The sequence below is a fragment of the Mchenga conophoros genome, linkage group LG23 (genome assembly GCF_057382185.1).
Source record: "Mchenga conophoros isolate Kocher_MC1m ecotype Shallow Benthic linkage group LG23, M_conophoros_male_GT1.1, whole genome shotgun sequence".
NCBI lineage: Eukaryota > Metazoa > Chordata > Actinopteri > Cichliformes > Cichlidae > Mchenga > Mchenga conophoros.
The window spans coordinates 37,968,413-37,990,802 of record NC_140547.1 but is presented as its reverse complement, the minus strand read 5'-3'; the positions used below and the strand labels follow the sequence as shown (position 1 = coordinate 37,990,802).

Here is a 22,390-nt window from a genome sequence, read left to right as displayed (position 1 = left end):
GGAAACCTATAGCGTACTGCGGTCAACAACAATGAGAATCACAAAAGGGCACAAAGTGGGTCAACAGCACATCTGCAATGTGGCTGCTATAAAGACCATGAGATATTTGTTAGAGCAACTATATGTTTGACTTTCAGCCTACAGAATGGTCTTTACGTTTTCTGTTAGTACAATTGAAATGTATATATAAAGCACCAAATCAGTAATACACAACAGAAAACCCCAACAATCAGGCCATATAAATATGGCCTCATATAAATAAGCACTTGGTGTCAGTGGGAAGGAAAAATCCCATTTTAACAGGAAGAAACCTCCAAACTGACTAGCAACATTCTCCTCAGCTTGTTTTTTGATACTAATGCACCTTTTTCTAACTTAGACTGTCTTGAATCTTGCTAATAGGCTCCCAGCTATTTTCACTTTCAAGATTAAGCTTGAGATTTTTTTTTATTTTTGATAAAGGATATCATTAGGGCTGGGTCAGATGACCCAGAACCATGATGAGGAACCTCCCATCAAGCACTGAGCATCTCTCCTGTAGTTTTGCCTTGTCTTTTATTTGTCGCCTTGCTGTGTTCTTCTTTTCGGTCTTCTTTTTAACCTCATTGCTCCGTAGATGGCTGTCTGTTCCTCATCAAAGTGAGTTCTTCCTTCCCACCATCACCACATTTTTGCTCATAGAGAACTGTCTAATAAATGAGGTTTTCTCTCTAATGTTGAAGGGTATGTAGCTTACAAAATAAAGATCCTTGAGGCCACTGTCGCAGGCAGTATATAAACAATTTGGAATTTATAGACCCCTGTGCCTCCTTTCTACTTAATACTGTGGACAAAAGTAGAAGCTCCACAGCCAAATTATCGTCAGGTGTTGATTTTAAACTTCTAAATGCTTATTGGTGGAACATGCTGAACCATGCTAATTAATCTGTTTGCTTAATCTTATTTTCAGTCTTCAGTCAGACGTAGAAAACCCGGTACTTTAAGTCAACTCAGTGGTCTGCTCCATTGAGATATAAGCCCTCCAAAGAAAGCGCAGAGAAGTAAGCTGTTTCACACCATTTAATCACAAATCCCCCTGCTTTCTTTTCCTTTCTCCCTCTCTCTGCTCGCCTCCATCTATTTCTCTGGCCTCCAGACAGCTGAGTGGCTCTTCTGGATTTCGCTGACACTGCGCCTGGTCCCGCCTGGCCTTTTTTAATCAGGATGGACACTCTGGAGTCAGAGCTAACTTGTCCAATCTGCCTGGAGCTCTTTGAAGACCCACTGCTGCTCCCCTGTGCCCATAGCCTGTGCTTCGGCTGCGCCCACCGCATCCTCGTCTCCCACTGCACCACCAACGAATCAGTTCAGAGTATCGGCGCCTTCCAGTGCCCCACCTGTAGATATGTCATTTCCCTGAGTCCAGAGCGTGGACTAGAAGGACTTAAGAGAAACGTGACCTTGCAGAATATTATTGATAGAGTTCAACGGGCCTCATCTTCAGCCGGGCTCCCCCTGCCGCTGTCGTTGTCTGCCCCTCACAGTAGGCCCAACTCTCCCGGCGAGGAAGGTAGCAACCGGTTGGCCCTGGTCCCCCTCAGCGCTGCCATGTCCAGCCCGAGCACACCTCCGGAGCCGGTCCAGTGCCAGTTCTGCGAGCAGGACCCGCCACAGGACGCTGTTAAGACATGCGTAACGTGTGAGGTGTCGTACTGCGACGAATGCCTCAGAGCGACGCACCCCAACAAGAAGCCGTTCACCGGCCACCGGCTCATCGAGCCTATGCCGGACTGCCACCTCAGAGGGCTCCAGTGCCTGGAGCACGAGGAGGAAAAGGTGAACATGTACTGTGTCACTGACGACCAGCTCATCTGCTCACTCTGCAAGTTAGTTGGACGTCACAGGGACCACCAGGTGGCAGCACTGAGCGACCGCTATGAAAAACTCAAGGTAAGCACAGAAATGGATTTTTTTCTCACCCTTCTTATGTTTGCTTAATTGATTTTAATGAAGTTATTTCACATTTGAAATCTTCTAAAAATCCCCATTTTCTAATTAAAACCTGCAAGATCCGTCACATTCTAATGACAGATAAGCTTATACTTTCTTTGTTCTTTATCTTATACCCATATAATGAATATTAAACTTTAATTTTACTCTGCTCAAAAGTGTGAAATTTTCTATTATCCTTATCCAGGTATCTCACTCGATTATCATGTGAGATTATCATGTGCTGACTTATTATCTCTGCTGAATAATTAAGCAATTAGCATAATCACTGCGCCATGCCACTGTGCCAGGAGGGCGTTCAGAAGCAAGCACACAGAGCGAATATGGGGAGTGTCATTAGTGACGAGGCATGGTGTCTTTAATGAGGTTGCAGGTTAACGAGCACCAATTGCCTGCTGGGTGTAGGTGTGCTTAATTGAGCATGGCTATTACAATGTGCTGGTAATGGAGATGGAGGCAGTGTGTGTCTGTGCGTGTGTGTGTCTTACAGCAAAGATCATGCAGAAGTAAATGTTACCTTGGATGTCCACCAGATGGTTTCTTCTATTAATCTGCCTTTGACTAATATAAGCACTTTGCTGGAGAGTGTCTCCAGTGACTTAGGATTACATTTGCATAATGTTGGAGTATTTTAATGGCTTCTATAAAAGGGAAGGGAGACAAAAAAGGGAAAAAATAGGTCAAAGTAGAAATGGCCAAGGTATAGCGACTTCAGTCCAAAGCCAAGCTTTCATAGTACAAAGCAAAATCCAGAAACTAGGAGTATGCAGTTACCTCCATTTACAAAGCTGAATTAATGAATGCAAGACGCATCACTAGTCTCCACATCACACCCCTGATGATGTAAGTTCACTTTTACCTCACGTTTGTGGTCCTACTAGGCTGCTAGTAATCTGATTTTAGATCAGCACAGAGAAAGTTTTCTCTGGCAAACGGCCTTCTATGTCACACAATGAACACATCACTTCTTCTGTTCAGTTAGAGTAAGCAGGTCAACAGGTCAACAGTTTGCAACAACACTTTCTGTTTTCGAATGCGTCTTTGTCTTCAGTTAAAGTTGAAAATTAGACATTATTTAAGTTATGTAAAACAGTATATAGGCACATACAGATACACTATCACTATTTCAGCTTAGCTTTGTTGAATCATAACCAGTGTTGGAGTCTTTACTCAAAACAAGTAACAGATTACACATTACTCAGTACTTTTCATCTAAGTAAAATGAATGGAAATAAATTGTCTCATACTTACAAGTTAGGAATATCAACCATAGGCTACAGTTCTGCACACAACTCAAATGACTGTCTGAATGAGACACATATACAATCTTTCCTTTAGCATGTACGTATGTAATGTGCCAAGAACACAAAGCAAAGTTGAAAACAAACTCAAAGAGACTTTAAAGGGATCGCCATGGTAATTCTACTTTACAAATAGGGAATGGAGGCTACAACGTCACTGCCTCTGTTACCTGTTGAACTTCAGACTCTGGCTGTTGGGCTGGGGCCAGCATGCGATTAACTTTGTCTTCATTCTGTGCTCTTGACTAGCTTTGTGTTAACATGTTTTTGTGTAGAGGGTTGCAAAAGAACTGAGATTGTGTTAGCGGTGCTTGTTTCTGTCCTGGACTAATCATGAGCTTGTCCCTTTGTGCTATCAAAGAAAAAAACTGTTTCTATCACCACATTTTCCTCCTCCTGCACATGAACTGAAATTAGCTGATTATAGCACAAATGGGTCTGTGAGATATCCCATTAATAATGTTTTTCCATGATCAACATTGACCAGTCACATTTTTGTGATGTCATAGCTTTGAAATATGGAGGAAAGTGTCTTAGGTTGTATAAAACTCTCTTCCAGAAAAAATTAGTCATGTTAAAAGAAAACAAAAACACTGCTGTATAGTTGTTTAGAAGTGGGAATTAGCTATAGAGCACAGGGCTGTAAACATGTTTTTCTGCTTTAAAGTTGGGCATTTTAAGATGCTAATCTACTGGGACTGACTCGCTTTTGGAGGCAGCCTCAAGCAGCAGCTGGAGGAACTGACTTTTTTGTGCTATTTCTGTGTTCCTCTTGGTATCGACCCCAATCATCATGATCCCTACTGGTGCATCCTAAGTATACCCATTTATGCATCTACTGTAGGTTGCAGCTGTGTCACCTCTAATGTCCAGCACAAGCGCATTCACTTAGGTCAAGCCTGATGATTTGAATAAAGACAACGTTTGAGCTTTTACGCTGATAAGTCCACACAAGCATACGTGCAACAGGGAGAATAGAGATTCCCCACCACCGCACCAAAGCAGCAGGCAGGGAAATACATGTAACTTTTCCAAAGTGTCATTTAACCAGGGGACATTTTTTGGCCACGTACCACACACACACACACACACACACACACACACACACACACACACACACACACACACATAGTGTTTATTCAGCCTTGCTAAGCACCCCTAAATATAATGTCAAGAGTGAGCGTGGTTCTCCTTTTACAAGGGCTTTGAAATATGTGTTGGTAGTTGGTAATATGTCCTTGGAGAAAGGGCATGCAGTGATATAATCAGAGAAATTGAACCTAACTAAAATCAGTGATTATGATTACATATGTGTGCACCCAATAAAAATGCCTGCAAACATTCCCTCCTGCCTTTCTGTTTATCATTGTTTTGTTTTAGAACCAGCTTTGCCTCCAGTGATGGGCTTGATGTTCTTTGTCATTAGATTTAATGTGGGTGCCTCTACCGCCTCATGTTGCCTGTTTCAGCAAATTTAGGCAGAGAAGAAAAATTAGCAGGAAGGCTACAGGTTAGTGCATCATCTAATTATCATGATTTTCTTTCTCCCCGCTCTCCCGCCATTCAACCAGAGAGAAATAGCACAGGTCAGCACACCCTGCAGTTATTATACAAACTAATTATCGCCTATACCACAAAACAAAAACACAACCCCCCCCCAAAACAAAACAACTGGATGGCACTCGTGTCTCCTACTTGCGCAGAGGTTTTTAAATACTGCCTGTGTAAGCCAAGAAAGTGTGCAAGACAAATTGTTTAGACCAAGCAAACCATGTCATACTTTGAATCCGCGTGAGCAATACTACTGCAGCTCATGTGCATTCCCAAGTTTCAAGCGTTTCTTAACAGTTATGTGAGAGGATACACGTCTAAAACCAAATGAGGGATTTCTGTCACATGTTCCAACTTTGTTATTCAGTCATTTCCCCCCCAAACGTCTTGACATTTACTTCTGACAGGGCTCGTTGGTTAAATGAAGTTCTTGTTGAAATATATAGTCCTCCTGCTGTTTGACATCACTCAGAGTACCTTGTGAGGACACTGACAACAGATGGGAAAACAAAGCATATGTGACTGCTTCATTAACTTGTGAGCGCGCTCGCTCGATTTTTCTCGCACACTTACACAAAAGGAAACATACACACGAAGGCACTAACGTCTACACACACACGGACACACACAGTTTATACACACAGGCATTTCAACGGGCTCTCCATAATCTACTGAAATATTTAAAAGAAAGGAAAACTTCATAAGAATATTAAAATGCAAATTTAAAACAGAACACTTTAAAAGCCAAAGACGGGGAAAAAAGTAAAAGACAAAGAAAATAACATAATAAAATATGAACCAGTTGAATGAATGAGCAGGTAAGATTAAATCTGAATTTATTAAATAAGTACAAGGTCCATATTAAGTAAAAGCAGTAGAAAAAAGTCATTAGCTTGGCTTTAAACATAGCTCGAGTTGGGGCAGCTCTAGGCCCCAAATGCAGCTGAATCACAACTGTGCACTGGTTTAAAGTCAGTTTGTTGGATTTGGTTTGAACCAGTCCTTGCAGGTCTGAGAGATGTGTCTGCTTTTTGTTTTTTTATTCTGCAATCCAGGTCCTGAAGTTCAGTGCTGTATTACACAAGAAGCCAGAACAAATTGGTTTAATGTGTTCTCTCTTCTTGGTGTGTAGGCAGTATTCTAGTGGCAGCTTTTTAAATGAATTGGGAGGCCAGTAGGAAGGACATTTCTATCCAAGCAAAAACAAAACAAAACATTTTTGCTATCTATAAGTCATAATTTCAGGTAATTTGGTGGTATCTTACATTTTCAACATTGTAAATCACATTTCAGAGAAGATGACATGAAATTTTGAGTTACATATTGTATTTCAAGTTAACCATGTGCTTTGCAACATAACTTTGAAAGTTTATTTTAAAAATCACCAAAGTGCTTGCTCATAGGGGGTCATATGACTGTTGGGCTTTTCTCTGTATGTATTATTGTAGGGTCTGCCTTACAATATAAAGCGCCTTGAGGTGACTGTTTTTATGATTTGGAGCTGTAGAAATAAAATTGATTTGAATTGATTATTTTACCATGTTTTGTGTTAGCTGTCATATAGCTAACATTTGCTCTGTGTTAGCAAGCTACTATTATTAGCTAAACATAATGTTATAAGCCACCACTGAGCTGATGCCATGTACTTTTGGCTACATCTACTCACTCTTTTATATTTAATGGGGTGTGCCAGTATAATGCAGCTTCATGATATTAGCTTTTTTGTGTTTTGTTTTGTTTTGGTAGCAAGTTGAAATGAACTGTCTTTGCACTTTGTCTCAATGAAATGGTGAAGGGTATGCAATTAAAAAAATGAAAGAACTAATTTCAGTCATCTCTTTTGAGCTGTTGTGAAGAAATTGCATTTTTGCGTGCCTAGATGGTGAGAACATCAAATTTGCAATCACTTTACAAACTGATAAATTGACTGTTTGTTACTGAGGTGAAAATTCCAGGGTTTTTTCTTCAAAAAAGTAGAAAAGAACATTAACACAACAGCATTTCTGATCATTCATAAACACGACTTTAAGTCCAGGATAAAAAAAAAAAGCCCATTGAGCTGAATATTATACATTATCCTTCAAGTTAAAGACGGATTATTGCTAATCACATTAAAAGCCACACTTTATTTTTCAGACCACTGGCTTGTTTTGCTGTCTTCAGTAAGAGTGAGGCTTAAAATATATCTCTGCCTCAGGATAAGTTCTGATTCAAGGCACCACACATGTCACGTCACTTAACTTTAATTCATTTCTGTAAGCTATTACTTTTTCTCTAATCTGTGCATGGCAGCATTTTGTGAAACAATGCATTAAAACCAGACAGCATATAGTCATAAATAAATAAAAGCAATGCTGAGCTATGATTATGCAACACAAGTACATTTAGACACAGACTGTCCTCAGATTTTATGAGCATTGTACAGTATACAGTGAATGTGTTGTGCTTTAAAAAGGCAGGTTGCGTGGTAAACAGAAACAGGGTAGGAAGTAAATTGAGGTCTAACAGAATTACCAAGTAAAGTGCAATGCAATATTAATGGTGAAAAACGCATTAGATATTTAATTTATAAAGACAGAAAACTTTGGGGAGACTTCTTAGACGAGGAGGTCCAGCACGTAGCCTCACTTTGTCAGGTAGTTCCAATAGCTTAAAGCCAAAATGCTCAATCTGTTACAGGTCACCCAATTTTCTTTAGATATGATTTTTCACTTTTTTTTCTTTCATTATAAAGTCTGACAACTTGGAACTGTTTTGGTCATATTTTCTGGAACATTTCATTCATATCACTTTTTGCCCTGATCTGCTGGAGTTTGAGATATCCCCACTCCACAGGGGGTGCGGGGGAGAATATCAGATGATTGGAATAGTTTCCTTTTTTTCCAGTGGCAGTGGTGGTGCTGTGTGTCTGATAAGAGCCATGGAGGTTATTGTGGGAACACCCATCCTTTTTCGGAGATAAAATTACCCCCGTCACAGAGGAGGCAGCTGGGAATAGCTTTTAAAGTCCTTGGCTCTGGGTCTGAGGAGAAAGAACCTTGAGGATAAAAGATGGCAGCTGCTCTTTGTGTGTGTAATTTCAAATCACAGGTTGGTTCTGTTTTGTTGTAATCCACTTTGGTTAATCAGCTGCCCTTTAGTGTTAAAAAATACGTGGGGCTGTCAAGTACAAACACATTAAAACATGAGCAGACACAAAAGCTTCTGAACCATAACCTTGGTGATAAGCATGACATTTAGCTCCATGTCTTCCAGCCACCTCATTCATCTTTTATATCATTAAAAAAATACTTATTCCCTTACATGCTTTGACAGTCCATCCTATCGTCCTGACCTTTTTTCTTCCTTTTTTTAAATGCAACCTTGACTTTGGCAAACAATCTTTAAAGTGGATCATAAAACAGCAATAAAAAGCTAAATTAAAAATACATATGCTGACAGCCAAAAGCATACAGTGTGTCAGTACAATTTGACATCACACCCTCCACTGGTGCTGCCGCTGGGTGTGATCAAAAGCTCAACAAGCTTGAAACTTTCAAACAGAGAGAGTGAACACTGCTTCTTCCCTCTGACCACACAGCAGTGATGCCAGAGTGTAGAGGACACTCTGCATCACTTTACTGATGCAGCAAGATGAAAAGTAAACCCATTGGCAATGTTTTTTAGGGGGCAACTGGCTATTCTTTAATATGCCAGTCATATTTATCACCTACAATATTATGGTATAGAGTCACTTAAATCTTCAACAGCTGATCTTCTTGGACTTCTTGAGGAAGGATCATGTTTGCAAGTAAGCAAGAGTCAGTTAGTTGGTAAATCATCTTTCTCAGCTACACCCCCCCCCCCCCCCAAACCCCCCCCCCCCCCAAAAAAACACAAAAAAAACACAAAAAAACATCAACAACATCCTGACAAAAAGTGTAAGGAGCATTACCAAAAAAGAATTTCAACAATGTCCTACTTTCTAAACATTCATTCAGTCACATACACACAGCACAGTCACAACATAGTTTGACAAACATAAAATAGTGTTTCTGTCCTAACAAGGTGATTCTGAAAAAACTATTACCTGCAAACATGGCATATCTGTGTGCAGTGTGTCCTTAAAAAAACAAGGACATTGAACATGTAGAGGGTAAAGAAAGAATCTGTTCCAGATGAACAGTATTTTAATGTCATGTTCTTAAGAAATCAACTAAAAATCCAACAAAGACCTGACTTGGGACCTGAGAGATGCATCTGGCCCTTCAGTTTATGTTCTATTGTTCGTCAAAAATTGTCTAGGTGGAAAAGTGTCTACGAAGAAGGGAAACAAAGAGAAAAGGCTGTAGATATACCAAATTTTGTAAGGAAGTAGACTAAAAATGAAGTGATTAATCCAAATTTGTTTCTTGACTCAAGTCAGGTCAGGTACGACAGTGTCTACAGCCATCTGTAAAGCATGGTTGAGGCTCTGTCATGGTTTGGGGATACATTTCAGCCAGTGATGTTGCGGACTATGTGGATCCAAATTCATGGAAATATGAAACAGAAACGTACCATCAGATTTTGATCCATCATCCAGTACCATCTGGAAGAATCTGATTGGCAACGGCTTCATTTTCCAGCATGACAATGATCCCAAACACTCCACCAATGCAGTAAAAGTGTACCTGGATAGAAAAGCCACTCTTTCAGTCTTGATCTCCCCAGAGCCTGGACCTCGACATTTTGGATATTTGCTGCTCTGGTTCTGGTCATATCAAAGTCTGGTATGTTTGAGGTGAAAGCACGATGTTAGCATTTGTATTGTTGCCCTTGTAAAGTTGAAATAGTGACATTATTATTATACTTTGCTTATTTGTGGTTAGCATAAATAGACTGCTGTGTTTGTGCATTGGGCTCTTTGTCTTCGGAACTGGTTACTAGCATTTCCTGTTGTTTAGTGCTTTTGAGTCATTTTGCCCTCGAAAGATCTGCCTGCTGCTGTTAGATGGAGTATTGATGTAGCTACTTAGAAGATAAAAAGATCCTAAACTAGAGTCTGCATTTCAAACCAAGGATGTTATAAGATGCTTGGTATCCCATGCGCTCATATACAGATATGAGATTCTCTCTTTAACTGTAATAAATAAAAGCCACTCTGTGAAAATTTACAGTGCATTGTGTAGCACTCGCAGACAACTTTTACTTCCTGTACTCAATGTTCTCCTCGCTCTGGGCTTTTTTGTTTCTCTCTCTCTCTCTCTCTCTCACACACACTTTTTCAATTTCTTCTACAACAATGCTCCTTTCATGCTGTGTTTTCTTTTTGCTCTGCTGTGCTTTGCTTCATAATCAGTGCCCTTTTCCTGTAGCAGTCATCTGTGCTTCTCTCAGATTGATAAAAAAAGACAAACAATTTGTTCCCAATTTATAACTTAGCTCACTAGTGGAAACCAACCAATACACAACGCCTACTTCATTGATGATATGAGATAAATACATTATAGATGTGTGTAGGGACAGGTAGACAGACTATAAAGCAGAGCAGTAAACAAGCATGGGCTCTTTTAAAGTTCCCGTTTCCTCTTCCTGCTTCCTCTTTAATGTCTGTCTTGCTGTTTAACTGTCTGCCTTTGTTCTTCCTCATCTTTTCCTCACAGTCTCTCTCCTCATCTGCATGACTGAGGTTTCTCTGATCTCTCTAACTCATGAACCAGGAAGAGAATGGAGATGAATCCTCAGAGCACAATCCTGCTCAATGTCACAGTAAATCTTAGAAAAGACGTAGGTCCTCTGAAGTTTTGACTTCATTTGCTTACCATTTCCTATCTGTGAGTGAGCGAGCATGTGTGATCCGCTCGCATACATTCTTAGCTTATCAGCACTGCTCCAGGTTGATTTGTTTCATTCACAGCATGCATCTACAGCCATTTTTGAACACATGAACAGTGCATACACTGATAACAAGTGTGATGCTTGTTATATAGAGACATGTAACCTTTTTTGAAGCCATCACAAAGATGTTAGGTGATGAAAGAGATGAAAAATTTGCTTCGGTTTCAAAGAGTGGATTCTTTTAGGGCGATTTAAGAAGAACCTAAGAGAAGTTCTGAGCATGCTGCAGCAGAACACCTTCTTACTAATTAAAAACAGATGCCATTGAGTGAATAAGCTTTTCTTTGAAATATAAAAACCTCACAAAAACTGTTTTGAACTCTCATGGCTGTTAGGCTGAAGCACTTGAAACTTCTTGGCTACATTTAGGCACTAAAAGTTTTTTCGTTACTCTTAGGTACTGAAAAGTACTTAGTTCAGTTTATCCATTTAAAACTACTTGGTTAGATTTGGGCATAAGAAAGTTACAGTTAGGTTTAGATACTGAAAACGCCTTGATAGGTTTAGGTACTGAATGTTTCTTGGTTGGGTTTGGGTACTGAAATTTACTTAGTTGGGTTTAGGGACTGACAACTACTTGGTTAGATTCAGGTACTGAAAAGTACTTGTTTAGTTTTAGGCACTGGAAATTTCTTGCTTAGGTGTGGGTACTAAAGAAAAGACCATAGTTTGGCAAAAAAAAAAATTCTTTTTCACAACATTTGAAAAATAATGACTTAAACCCAGCTTACTAACACCGTGAGCCTGTGCATCCGGGCACAGGGGCCAAATATACCTTCATTCCAAAAGCCCCAATCCGGTGATTTTGCCAAAACAGCTTTAATTGAGGCCCTGGGAATGAGAACAGGCTTGAATTATGCGTCTTCTGATGGAACTGCTCTTCATTCACTTCGCCTACTTACTCAGTTTGAGCCAAGTCTCAAGTCTCTACACAAAAGCCTGAATCAAACCGCCTCTACAGAACAGGTTAAGACTGCTCCTCTATCGCTGACCTCTGGATGTTTACATAAATCCTAGGTGGGTTGTGGGAGTAAACTAACAAGCTTTCTGAAAGTGTGGAAACCAAGTGGACTGAGAAGTCCATACCTTGATATTTTTAGGCTGCATGGTGATGCACAATCCATTTCTTGATATTTTCTATGAAAGAAACATGGGAGATGTCACAAAGTACTGGAAATCAACTACACTTTTACTGGGTAATCTGTTTTCACTCTGTTGGGCATGGCTCATTGGTGTTGCAGTGGAGTAGTATCAGTGTCTGATCCACAGTCAGTGTGTTCTCTGCAGCAGATGGCAATGAACAACCAGCTAAAAGAAATCATTATTGGTGTACAACAAGTATTTGTAGCATTTTGTAGCATTTTTACAATTTTACCTCCCATTAAACAGCCATATCAAACAAGGAAGTGAGAAAAAACACTTTGACATGACATTTTTTATATGCAACACATTTTTTGGTACTGCCTCACTCGGTTAGCTCAGTTTTTACCGGCAACTTGTGTTTCAGTGGGACGAAAAACAAAAATTACTCTTTTGTCTGATGGCTTTGAAAAGAACTGTATCTTTCTTAGTGCGTCCTTTCTGCAAATAAATTAACCCGGTCAGCTGTTTCAAATATTCAGTTTTTTTTTTGGTTTTTTTTGCCTGTCCCATTTGGTTCTTTAGCCATCAGAATTGTTGTCTGAAGACCAACAAGGATACCCAATGGATTTATTTTGCCAAATGGATCATCGTGGCATTGCCGTATTGGTCCATTTGATCGACCTTTGTTTTTATTATTTATTATATTTTATTTTCAGATGTTACAGATGGGACAGACATGAGTGAGGGATAGGAAAGGGAGAGAGAAAGAGGAAGGAAAAGAAAAACGGAAGGGGAGAGGGACAGTGAGAAAGGGGGGGAGAAAAAAAAATCTCCTGGATCACCTGTTGAGAGAGAAAGAAGAGAAAACAAGCAAAAAAAAAACAAAGCAACATACTAAACACAACACCATCGCATTAATCTAGCTAAGTGTAAACAGCAGTAAATACTAAATATTCAATGTTGTTGTGCAGCACGCAGGACAGACAGCGCACAATGTGCTTTGAAGTACAGTGGGGCAAAAAAGTATTTAGTCAGCCACCGATTGTGCAAGTTCCCCCACCTAAAATGATGACAGAGGTCAGTAATTTGCACCAGAGGTACACTTCAACTGTGAGAGACAGAATGTGAAAAAAAAAATCCATGAATCCACATGGTAGGATTTGTAAAGAATTTATTCGTAAATCAGGGTGGAAAATAAGTATTTGGTCAATAACAAAAATACAACTCAATACTTTGTAACATAACCTTTGTTGGCAATAACAGAGGTCAAACGTTTACTATAGGTCTTTACCAGGTTTGCACACACAGTAGCTGGTATTTTGGCCCATTCCTCCATGCAGATCTTCTCGAGAGCAGTGATGTTTTGGGGCTGTCGCCGAGCAACACGGACTTTCAACTCCCGCCACAGATTTTCTATGGGGTTGAGGTCTGGAGACTGGCTAGGCCACTCCAGGACTTTCAAATGCTTCTTACGGAGCCACTCCTTTGTTGCCCGGGCGGTGTGTTTTGGATCATTGTCATGTTGGAAGACCCAGCCTCGTTTCATCTTCAAAGTTCTCACTGATGGAAGGAGGTTTTGGCTCAAAATCTCACGATACATGGCCCCATTCATTCTGTCCTTAACACGGATCAGTCGTCCTGTCCCCTTGGCAGAAAAACAGCCCCATAGCATGATGTTTCCACCCCCATGCTTCACAGTAGGTATGGTGTTCTTGGGATGCAACTCAGTATCCTTCTTCCTCCAAACACGACGAGTTGAGTTTATACCAAAAAGTTCTACTTTGGTTTCATCTGACCACATGACATTCTCCCAATCCTCTGCTGTATCATCCATGTGCTCTCTGGCAAACTTCAGACAGGCCTGGACATGCACTGGCTTCAGCAGCGGAACACGTCTGGCACTGCGGGATTTGATTCCCTGCCGTTGTAGTGTGTTACTGATGGTGACCTTTGTTACTTTGGTCCCAGCTCTCTGCAGGTCATTCACCAGGTCCCCCCGTGTGGTTCTGGGATCTTTGCTCACCGTTCTCATGATCATTTTGACCCCACGGGATGAGATCTTGCGTGGAGCCCCAGATCGAGGGAGATTATCAGTGGTCTTGTATGTCTTCCATTTTCTGATGATCGCTCCCACAGTTGATTTTTTCACACCAAGCTGCTTGCCTATTGTAGATTCACTCTTCCCAGTCTGGTGCAGGTCTACAATACTTTTCCTGGTGTCCTTCGAAAGCTCTTTGGTCTTGGCCATGGCGGAGTTTGGAGTCTGACTGTTTGAGGCTGTGGACAGGTGTCTTTTATACAGATGATGAGTTCAAACAGGTGCCATTCATACAGGTAACGAGTGAGGGACAGAAAAGCTTCTTACAGAAGACGTTACAGGTCTGTGAGAGCCAGAGATTTTCCTTGTTTGAGGTGACCAAATACTTATTTTCCACCCTAATTTACGAATAAATTCTTTACAAATCCTACCATGTGAATTCATGGATTTTTTTTTTCACATTCTGTCTCTCACAGTTGAAGTGTACCTCTGGTGCAAATTACTGACCTCTGTCATCATTTTAAGTGGGGGAACTTACACAATCGGTGGCTGACTAAATACTTTTTTGCCCTACTGTAGCAGCCAAGAAAGGTGTAATTTAATTCTACGAGCAGTGAACACGCATGTGCATACCTGTGTGGATCAGCGCGCTTGTTTTCAAATGGTTTCCACATGTAATGGTCTGCAAGAGGATGTAGCGAGCCATAGCCCCGTCCCCCAGGGCATGAAGCAGGCATGGAGGAGATCCAGGCCCCAGACATCCAGAGGCCTCAGAGTGCGAGAGCCCAAGGAGGACCACCGGAGGGGCATCCGTGCCACCCTCATGGGAAGGGCTGAGGATCCCCAGACGAGACGTCACCCAGTAGCCACTGAGTAGAAGCTAGAGGGGGCTGCACCGGCGTGCCCACCGGCTCTGCCAGCAGCCAGCTGTGCCAGAGTGAACCGAGCCGCAGGCCCAGAGGCCGGAGACCCGAGGGCCCCCCGCACCCCGGAGGAGGCCTGACCGAGCAACAGGCGCCAAGCCCCGCCAAGTAGCCACCGGGAGTGAGCTGGTACATACCTGAGCGCCCAGCCCCGGACACCAAGAACCACCAATGCGCCGACCCCTGAGGGCATCAGTCACCGGCAGGGAGTGTGGTGAGGGGAGATAGGCCTTGGAGGGCCTGGGAGTTCCCAGAGAGGTGGAGTCTAAGACCCGACCTGACATATAGACACAGACAAACAGGCACATGACACAAACATGCATTCCCACCCTCATGCAAACATATACAAACACTCAGCACTCACCCAACGTAAGGACAAATATTCAGTTTTACTATTAAGTTTTACCTCCAAACTTCAAAATACTGGCACATTTTTAAATAAAGAAATGCTATAATGCAACATAAATCTGTGATAAAATAAAAACAAGTAAAATATCATGATAATAATAAAACTATAGTCACACACTCTGAATTAATAACTAAGTTTTAAATTTTTGTGTCAGTCTTTGTCTTTGTGTCAGGACAAAAACCACTTAGTAAAGGAGGACGGAGAAGGAAAAAGGTAGTCTAAGATCACTGTAGCATTCAAGCAATAAAATTTTTTTAGTACATGTAAGTGTTCCACATTTTTATAAACTGTATATTTCACATCTGCAGTGTCAAATGTGAAAGTATCCATCATTTTTTATTTAATCATTTTGCATCCATGTTAAGATAATCTAAATCCTGCGGCTCGCTATGTATATTAAAACTCAACAAATCAAAAAGGCTTAGCCAAGGTGATTCAGAGCAGATTAATTTCACACAGAGACTTTTCTGTTTTTTTGGAGGGATGCAGGGTAAAAATCTTGCTTGGACCGGCAGCAGAAAAAGAGGACAGGCAGACAAAGAGAAAGAGAGATGGTAGGATAAACCGGCAGGATGACTGACAGGTGACCTGACAGGGCTAGCAATCCCCAGAGATAAACGCCACTTGGCAAAATGGATGCTGTCGATGTGGAGTCCAAATAAAACAGCAAACAAACACTCAAAGGTTATGTTAACATGAACAGGAACGTAGCCATAAACAGAGGCACGGAAAACTTAACATAATTTTCGTTGCTCCTTTTCCCTTTTGTGCGTGTTTGTGTACTTCATGAACTTTACCTTTCCTACATTACACTGGGGTGTGGAAACACATTTCAACTGCATCTGAGGGAGCTGCTGACTTATTGTTGTTTCTCTTGTCCTCATCTCCATCCTTTCAGAGCTCATTTTTTTAGAGGGATAATGATGACAGCGCCATATTTTTGTTCAAAGAGTCCTTTATGCCTTGTTTGGTTTTTGTGTGTCATCGCCGTATTAAGGCCATCCATTTAAGCCGAGTACAGTAGTGTACACATGCTTGCACACGCAAATCTCTATCACTATTTACCGTGGTTGTTTATACAATATTCCCTCTTGGTAGTGCCTTTTTAATCCTTATTGTAGCATCAGAACTGCCTTTGTTTACACTGCAGCTATAAAAAAAATGGGGGGGGGGTTAAAGGTCGAGCAAATACAAATGTTGTTTCACAGCAGCTTCACTTGTGAAGGCGAGTAAGTAGCAGCTGTAAAGAAAGCAAAAGATTCACTTCTTGTGCGTTAGGACAAGTGTGCTGCCTGTCACGGCCTTGCTGCTCCAGCGAACTTGCACACCTTTTTTGTTTTTGGAGACATGGAAATCTCAGAGTTCACCAAGGGGTGAAATTCATCTGGAAAACAGTTTTGAATGGGCAAGAGGAGATGTGGCATCAGAGCAGCTTAAGCACGCTTGGTTTGGCAATAATATGACGGTCTTAGAAGTAGAGACAGCTTGTGCCCAGGCAGATGAAAAGCAACAGAGAGAGGAGGAAAAAAAGGGGGGGAAGGGGAATGGATGGGGGGGGGAGCAGGGAGGAGCATTAAGGGACAGCACTGACGTGCTGTCACCTGTTTGCCGGTTCGTTAGCCGGGAGCGCTGCTGCATGCTCTCATAGGGAAAGCTTTTGATGCCTAATTTGCCGCTTGGCCGGGTTTGCGCATGGCTCGGTGCTCAGTGGAGTGGCTGTCCCGGTCACATCCTCTCGTAGAGTAGGCTTCTCTGTCAGAGGCTCGGACTCGGACGGGGCAGTATGAGGAGGCAGTACAGAGACGAGGGGTATCACCCGCGCTCAGAGGTACATGGTCACCAAACGCACCTGTTTAAAAAGACAGTTGATAACGCCGGAGCTCCTGGGGACGCTTGCGCAGAAGGAGAGATGATAGAAAATCGTTGCTTCTCTTTGCTGTTATTTTGTGGACTTGAACTGAGGAATCAAACTGTTTTTTTTTTTTAAATTTCTTGTGTTTTCCAGACGCAGCTCTTTTCCACTTGCTTTAGAACTTTTTCTGTTGTTGCCGTTGTTCTGATATTCTTACATCCCCTCTGGCTTCCATGAGAAAACTAAAAGGGAAAGCGGTTCTTTTTGCATTTTTATCTTCCTTGTATTGACAGCTCTTTCTCCACTTTGATTTCTTTACATTCACGTCAGAGACTGTTTTTTTTTTTTTTTTTACTTGTCTCTCAGTTTCTCCGTTGTCTCTTTTGTGTTATTGTTTTCTGCAGCAAGCTCTGGATTCCAACCTGAGTAATCTGATCAAGAGGAACAACGAGCTGGAGTCTCTTATGGGAAAACTGATTCAAACTTGTCAGCATGTAGAGGTGAGTCCCACGTTGCCCTTTATGGTTAGCTGTATGTTGGAATTTATTAAATGAATGGATAATATAATATTTTACTACTTAAGACTTAACTGTAGCATCTCCTGTGTAACCTGTACAGTATAGTTACTCAACATTGTTTATTAACCCTTAGCTTAGCATGTAGCAAGAGTTGACAACAAAACATACAGTAAATGACTGAATATGACTATCATGTTGTAAACCTAATATAATATTTATTTTTTTGTTTTAGTTTTTTTATATTTGTCATTTTTCCTTGATTACTCACTCAAACTGTTGTGCTGTTTTATTTGTGTTTTGTATTTTGTAATGCCACTGCAAAAACCTTTTTTTCTTTATGTATTCATGAGACTGTTAATGGATATCATTTTAAAAAGTGAAGATGTAAACATAGCAGACTTTGGCAAAAAAAATTTATTTACATTGATTTGTTTTTTAAACCTGCTTTTATTCATTCACATTTACTGGTCTAATATATGTTTTTATCTGCCCAGAAACAAGGGAAAAACATGACAAGTGACAGTGTAGATTTATTTACATTAAAAACAAATACGAGTAAAGCAAAGTTTACTCAAGAAAATCAGATTTTTCATTATTCGTCAGGTTATTTTGGAGGCGTCATCGTAGACTCAGGGAGTGTGGCCAGCATATTAGTTTTTTTTTTTTTTTACAACATTCAAAGTTTCAGTGATTAATACATTATGAATATTACGCTCCTAAAGTATATATTTTTAATGAAACTGCTTCTAAAATGTATCTAGCATCTACATTAACTGCAGAGCTCTGTTTAATTTCACATAAATATTCTTAATAATAACAGAGAACTTTCGAAAATCTGATCTTACATAGGATGCAGACAAAAATAAACGTACACAAACAAACATAGCGTCTTTAGCATCTTTTAAGGGTTACATATAAATATATAAAAATACAAATATATGTAACATCTGCAACATCTTTCAGCCTCCATGCACTAAAAAAACTGTTTTCGAAATTGAAATGTTGAAATTTCCCAAAAGCTTTGAGTGCAGAAACAGGCAAGTGCAAATCATCAGGTTTCAGTCTAACACGTTTATTTTTGGGATAACAACCAATTGTGCGAATGTCTGCATGCATTTAACTCGAGTGAAGGCAATTCTATGCTAAGCCTGCCTGTTCATGTTCCACTAGCCCACTAAGAGGCTTTAAATAAAGTGATGCCACAGGCAGTGGTTGAAAGGCAGTGACATCTTAGTTTAGAAATAACGGAGAACAGCCTGCATGCGTGGCAAGGTCTTTGCATGCTGCAAGGAAAGAGGATTATGATTTATTAACATTTAAGCGCTGTATACATTTTTTTTTCGAGCATGTTTTCATGTTTCCCATCACACAGATATGCTTCCTCTGAGCTTTAAGCTCAGGGGGAAACTGTGACGAGGCAAGAATTTCAAACAGGAGAAAGAAAAACTTTGATCCTTTTCTGATGAATAAATGATGAACATGAAAAGGGCAAACAAACCCACTTGACCTATTTCTCCCCAGTGAATTATGACACATGCAGTGGAGTTTCGCAACATAATCTATATAACCTCTGAGGTGTACACTGAGAGCACGTCAGGTCAAGCTGCACAGGGTCGAACTGGACTAGAAAAAGTTCCACGCAAAAAACCAATAACGATCATGGGCTAAAAAGTACATCAAATACAAATACAACTTACGTGAACTCAGGAAACTGAGCTGTCTGATATGCTTGGCATGAATATGTCAGGGCTTAAAAATAAATAAATAAATAGATAAAAAAAGAGATGGTTACTCAGCTTTGGTTGGCGTGCTGTTGATGGAGCTTTCTGAATTTTTCACATCACATTAAGCCTCTCCCAAAGCCTCACTAAAGATGGCTGCTGAGAATCTCTCAGACACTTAATGTTGGCGAAAGATCAAGCAAATGGCAACCTTCCTTAACGAGTCATGTTTGAAAAAATAAAATAAAAAAATAAAAACAAAGAAGAAAAAATGACTGCACACCCGGTTCCTCTGAGTCACCATCTGCTGTGGTTCAGCTGTGGCCACAGTTTCATTTAACGCTCCCACACCAAATTACGCACGCATTCTTTTTCGGCTGGCATCGTGACACATTTTTTTCTTTTTCAAAGAATCTAGTGCCAAACAACATTTGGACCCTTCTATGCTGGTTTTTTTTCTTTTGCAAAAATGGGGCCCAGTTATAATTTCGTGAAGGTACAATGAGTTTCAATGCAATAAATACTCAAAGAGGGATCGTTTTAGGCAGTTAATTGGTTTGTTTATTTAAATGAAAGGAAGGAAATTATCCCATTAAAAAAAGAAAAAGAACACAAGAAAATGAAAAAAGGATTAGCGCTTTTGCAGTTTTGTTTTAAAGCCAGAGAGAGAAGGAAAGCGTTACCTCTGATGCGTGTCAGGGAATATAGGCCCTTCAAGACCAACTTCACCCCCCCCCCCAGAAAGTTTGTTTGATGCACATTTTACAAAGTTTGGATATCCTCCAGGCTTGAATCATTTGTGTGCATGCATGTGTGTTTCTGTGGTTAAATGAATCACTTAATGTCCCTCTCAGGCTATAATCTGTCATACTGATCATATGCTCCAGAGGGTTCTGCCCACAGTCATTAGATGCTTCACATCTTTACACAGCACATCATGTACTTTGGTCACAAATTGTGTGTGGGTGTCTGTGTGGCTGTGTACATGACAGTGTGTCTGCGCCACTCCCTTGTTACTGCTGTTTATATTATGACATCCATTTACTAACAGGTTAACTATGTTCAAGGGTACAGAAAGTATTCTTTTCCTTACTTGAAAATAAGCTTTCTTTGTCGAACTATGAAAGTGGATTTGAAGCAGGAAACTAGCTGATAAGATATTGTAATTATGCACTGCTTCCTGAGGGATTGGTAACCACTGCTAGAAATGCACTAGAATTGGTAGAGTTGGTTATGGTGCCAGACACCACAGGAAGTCATTAACAGTCGATGTTAAAAAGTAAGACAGTCGACAGCTGTGTTAACCAGTGTGGTTGTGTGGTACACCAACACAGGCCACATACAATCAATCGTTTTTTTAAGATGAGAGCAATCCCTTAAGCTTGCAACGTAAAAGCTAAAAGGTAAAAGCATCAAGTGCTGATGCAAGCACTGCTAACGTTAGCTTACACATAACTCAATAACTAATTTATTGTAAGAAAGTGACACAAAAACAAAGTGGTAGTTGAAGAATGTGAGGAACAATTGACAATACAGATGCTGTGAAACCTCGTCCTTTAGACCATGCTCAACTTTGATTATTTTTTGATGTGGGATTTATGGTTACACGTTGGTGGCTATCTTGGGTAGTGCAGATAGAGCGATTGTGAGTAATCATCTTATACACTAAGGCCAAAAGTCCATGTGGACTACCAGTGCAGAACCATGCTTGTCAGTTATGGGTTACCTTACCTTTAGACTAGCCTTTCAGTCTGATTATTCTGAATGAGCCATAGATAGTTCATAAATACATGTATTTGCACTTATAGAAGTGTAATTACTGGTTTAGTCAATGGTACTGTCTACATAGTGCAGGGGTGGGGGAACTCCAGGCTTCAAGGGCCGGTGTCCTGCAGGTTTTAGATCTCACCCTGGGTCAACACACCTCAATCAAACGATTAGTTCATTACCAGGCCTCTGGAGAGTTCAAGACATGTTGAGGAGGTAATTTAGCAATTTAACTCAGCTGTGTTGGATCAAGGACACATCTAAAACCTGCAGGACACCGGCCCTTGAGGCCTGGATTTCCCCCACCCCTGACATAGAGCATATAGGTGACAGCAAAGGTGACACCCACCTGCTATTGGTTAATACATTGGAACATTAGATGTGCTATCCTCACATGGGCATGTTCAGACAGCACATAGACTAAGTTGAACAGAGAGGGCACAGAGGGCATACTGGCTAGCATCCAGGATGTGTCAGACCTTTGCATTCTCAAATGTCTGTTGTGTAAATCCCGAAAAAGTTCAGGGCTAAAGTGCATCTGTGAAAAGAGCTTAAGATTACTTTTGTGTCTGTGCCATCTTATTGAGAGAAAAGCATAGAGGGGTATATCACCTTAAATCCACAGTGACACCTTCAGATGTCACCTTCTACAGTCACGTAATGTCCGAGAAAGCAAGTTAGAGCTTTCTGGTAAACTAAAGAGACAAAGTAATGCCAGAAAATTCTGAGGCTTTTGTTCCAACTTCATTTTAGGCTGTTTCAATCAGTTTTTGGAAGCCATTCCTAAAACATCAAAACATTAATCAGTGCCAGAAGTTAAATAAATGCGGCTAGAGATGAAAAGAGCTGCCTTCTAAGGAACAGATTAGCCTCAGCATGTGCTCTTTTGGTTTATATTAAGAAAGGCTTCAACCCAAAATACCTTATATCTGCATAAGTATACTAAGTGGTGTACAAAATGCCACTCAGAGATAACATATACAGTAAACTGTTAAAAATGTCAGGCTTCACCAGAGCTGTCACAGTGATGTTGATGAAACCAATTAACAGTGTTGAAAAGACAGTTGCAGAGGCATTGCTATAGAGCAGAGCTTAGGCATTCAGCTCGGCATGTCTAACATAAGCACTGAGATGTAATCCAGGTGGAAAATTGTTTCTGTTGGCAAAATGATCCCAGAAAATCACATAAATGCTGTTTAGGAAGGGACGCTGAGGATATTGTGGAAGTCTACTCCAACCTCGTTTGGCTCTGTGGAGGAAAAGCAAATGAGCCCCTATGATGTCATTATTAAAACACCTGTCAGCATTGATGTGTGCTTGTAAGAGTGTATGTTTGCATGAATAACTGTGCAGTCTTTCTTCAGCTCAGTAACGCTCAC

General features: G+C 40.7%; 1 protein-coding gene across 3 annotated transcripts in view; it reads left to right on the top strand.

The window, feature by feature from the left end:
• The window catches only part of LOC146547769 (E3 ubiquitin-protein ligase Midline-1-like), an 89,846-nt gene that overhangs the window by 47,398 nt on the left and 20,058 nt on the right, over positions 1-22,390 (top strand). For all 3 annotated transcript variants that reach the window (XM_085263668.1, XM_085263667.1, XM_085263669.1), the window contains exons 2-3: positions 1,136-1,929; positions 17,410-17,505. In XM_085263668.1, the coding sequence (XP_085119794.1) occupies positions 1,204-1,929; positions 17,410-17,505 (822 nt within the window). In that variant the 5' untranslated portion in view covers positions 1,136-1,203. The remainder of the gene's footprint in view (positions 1-1,135; positions 1,930-17,409; positions 17,506-22,390) is intronic.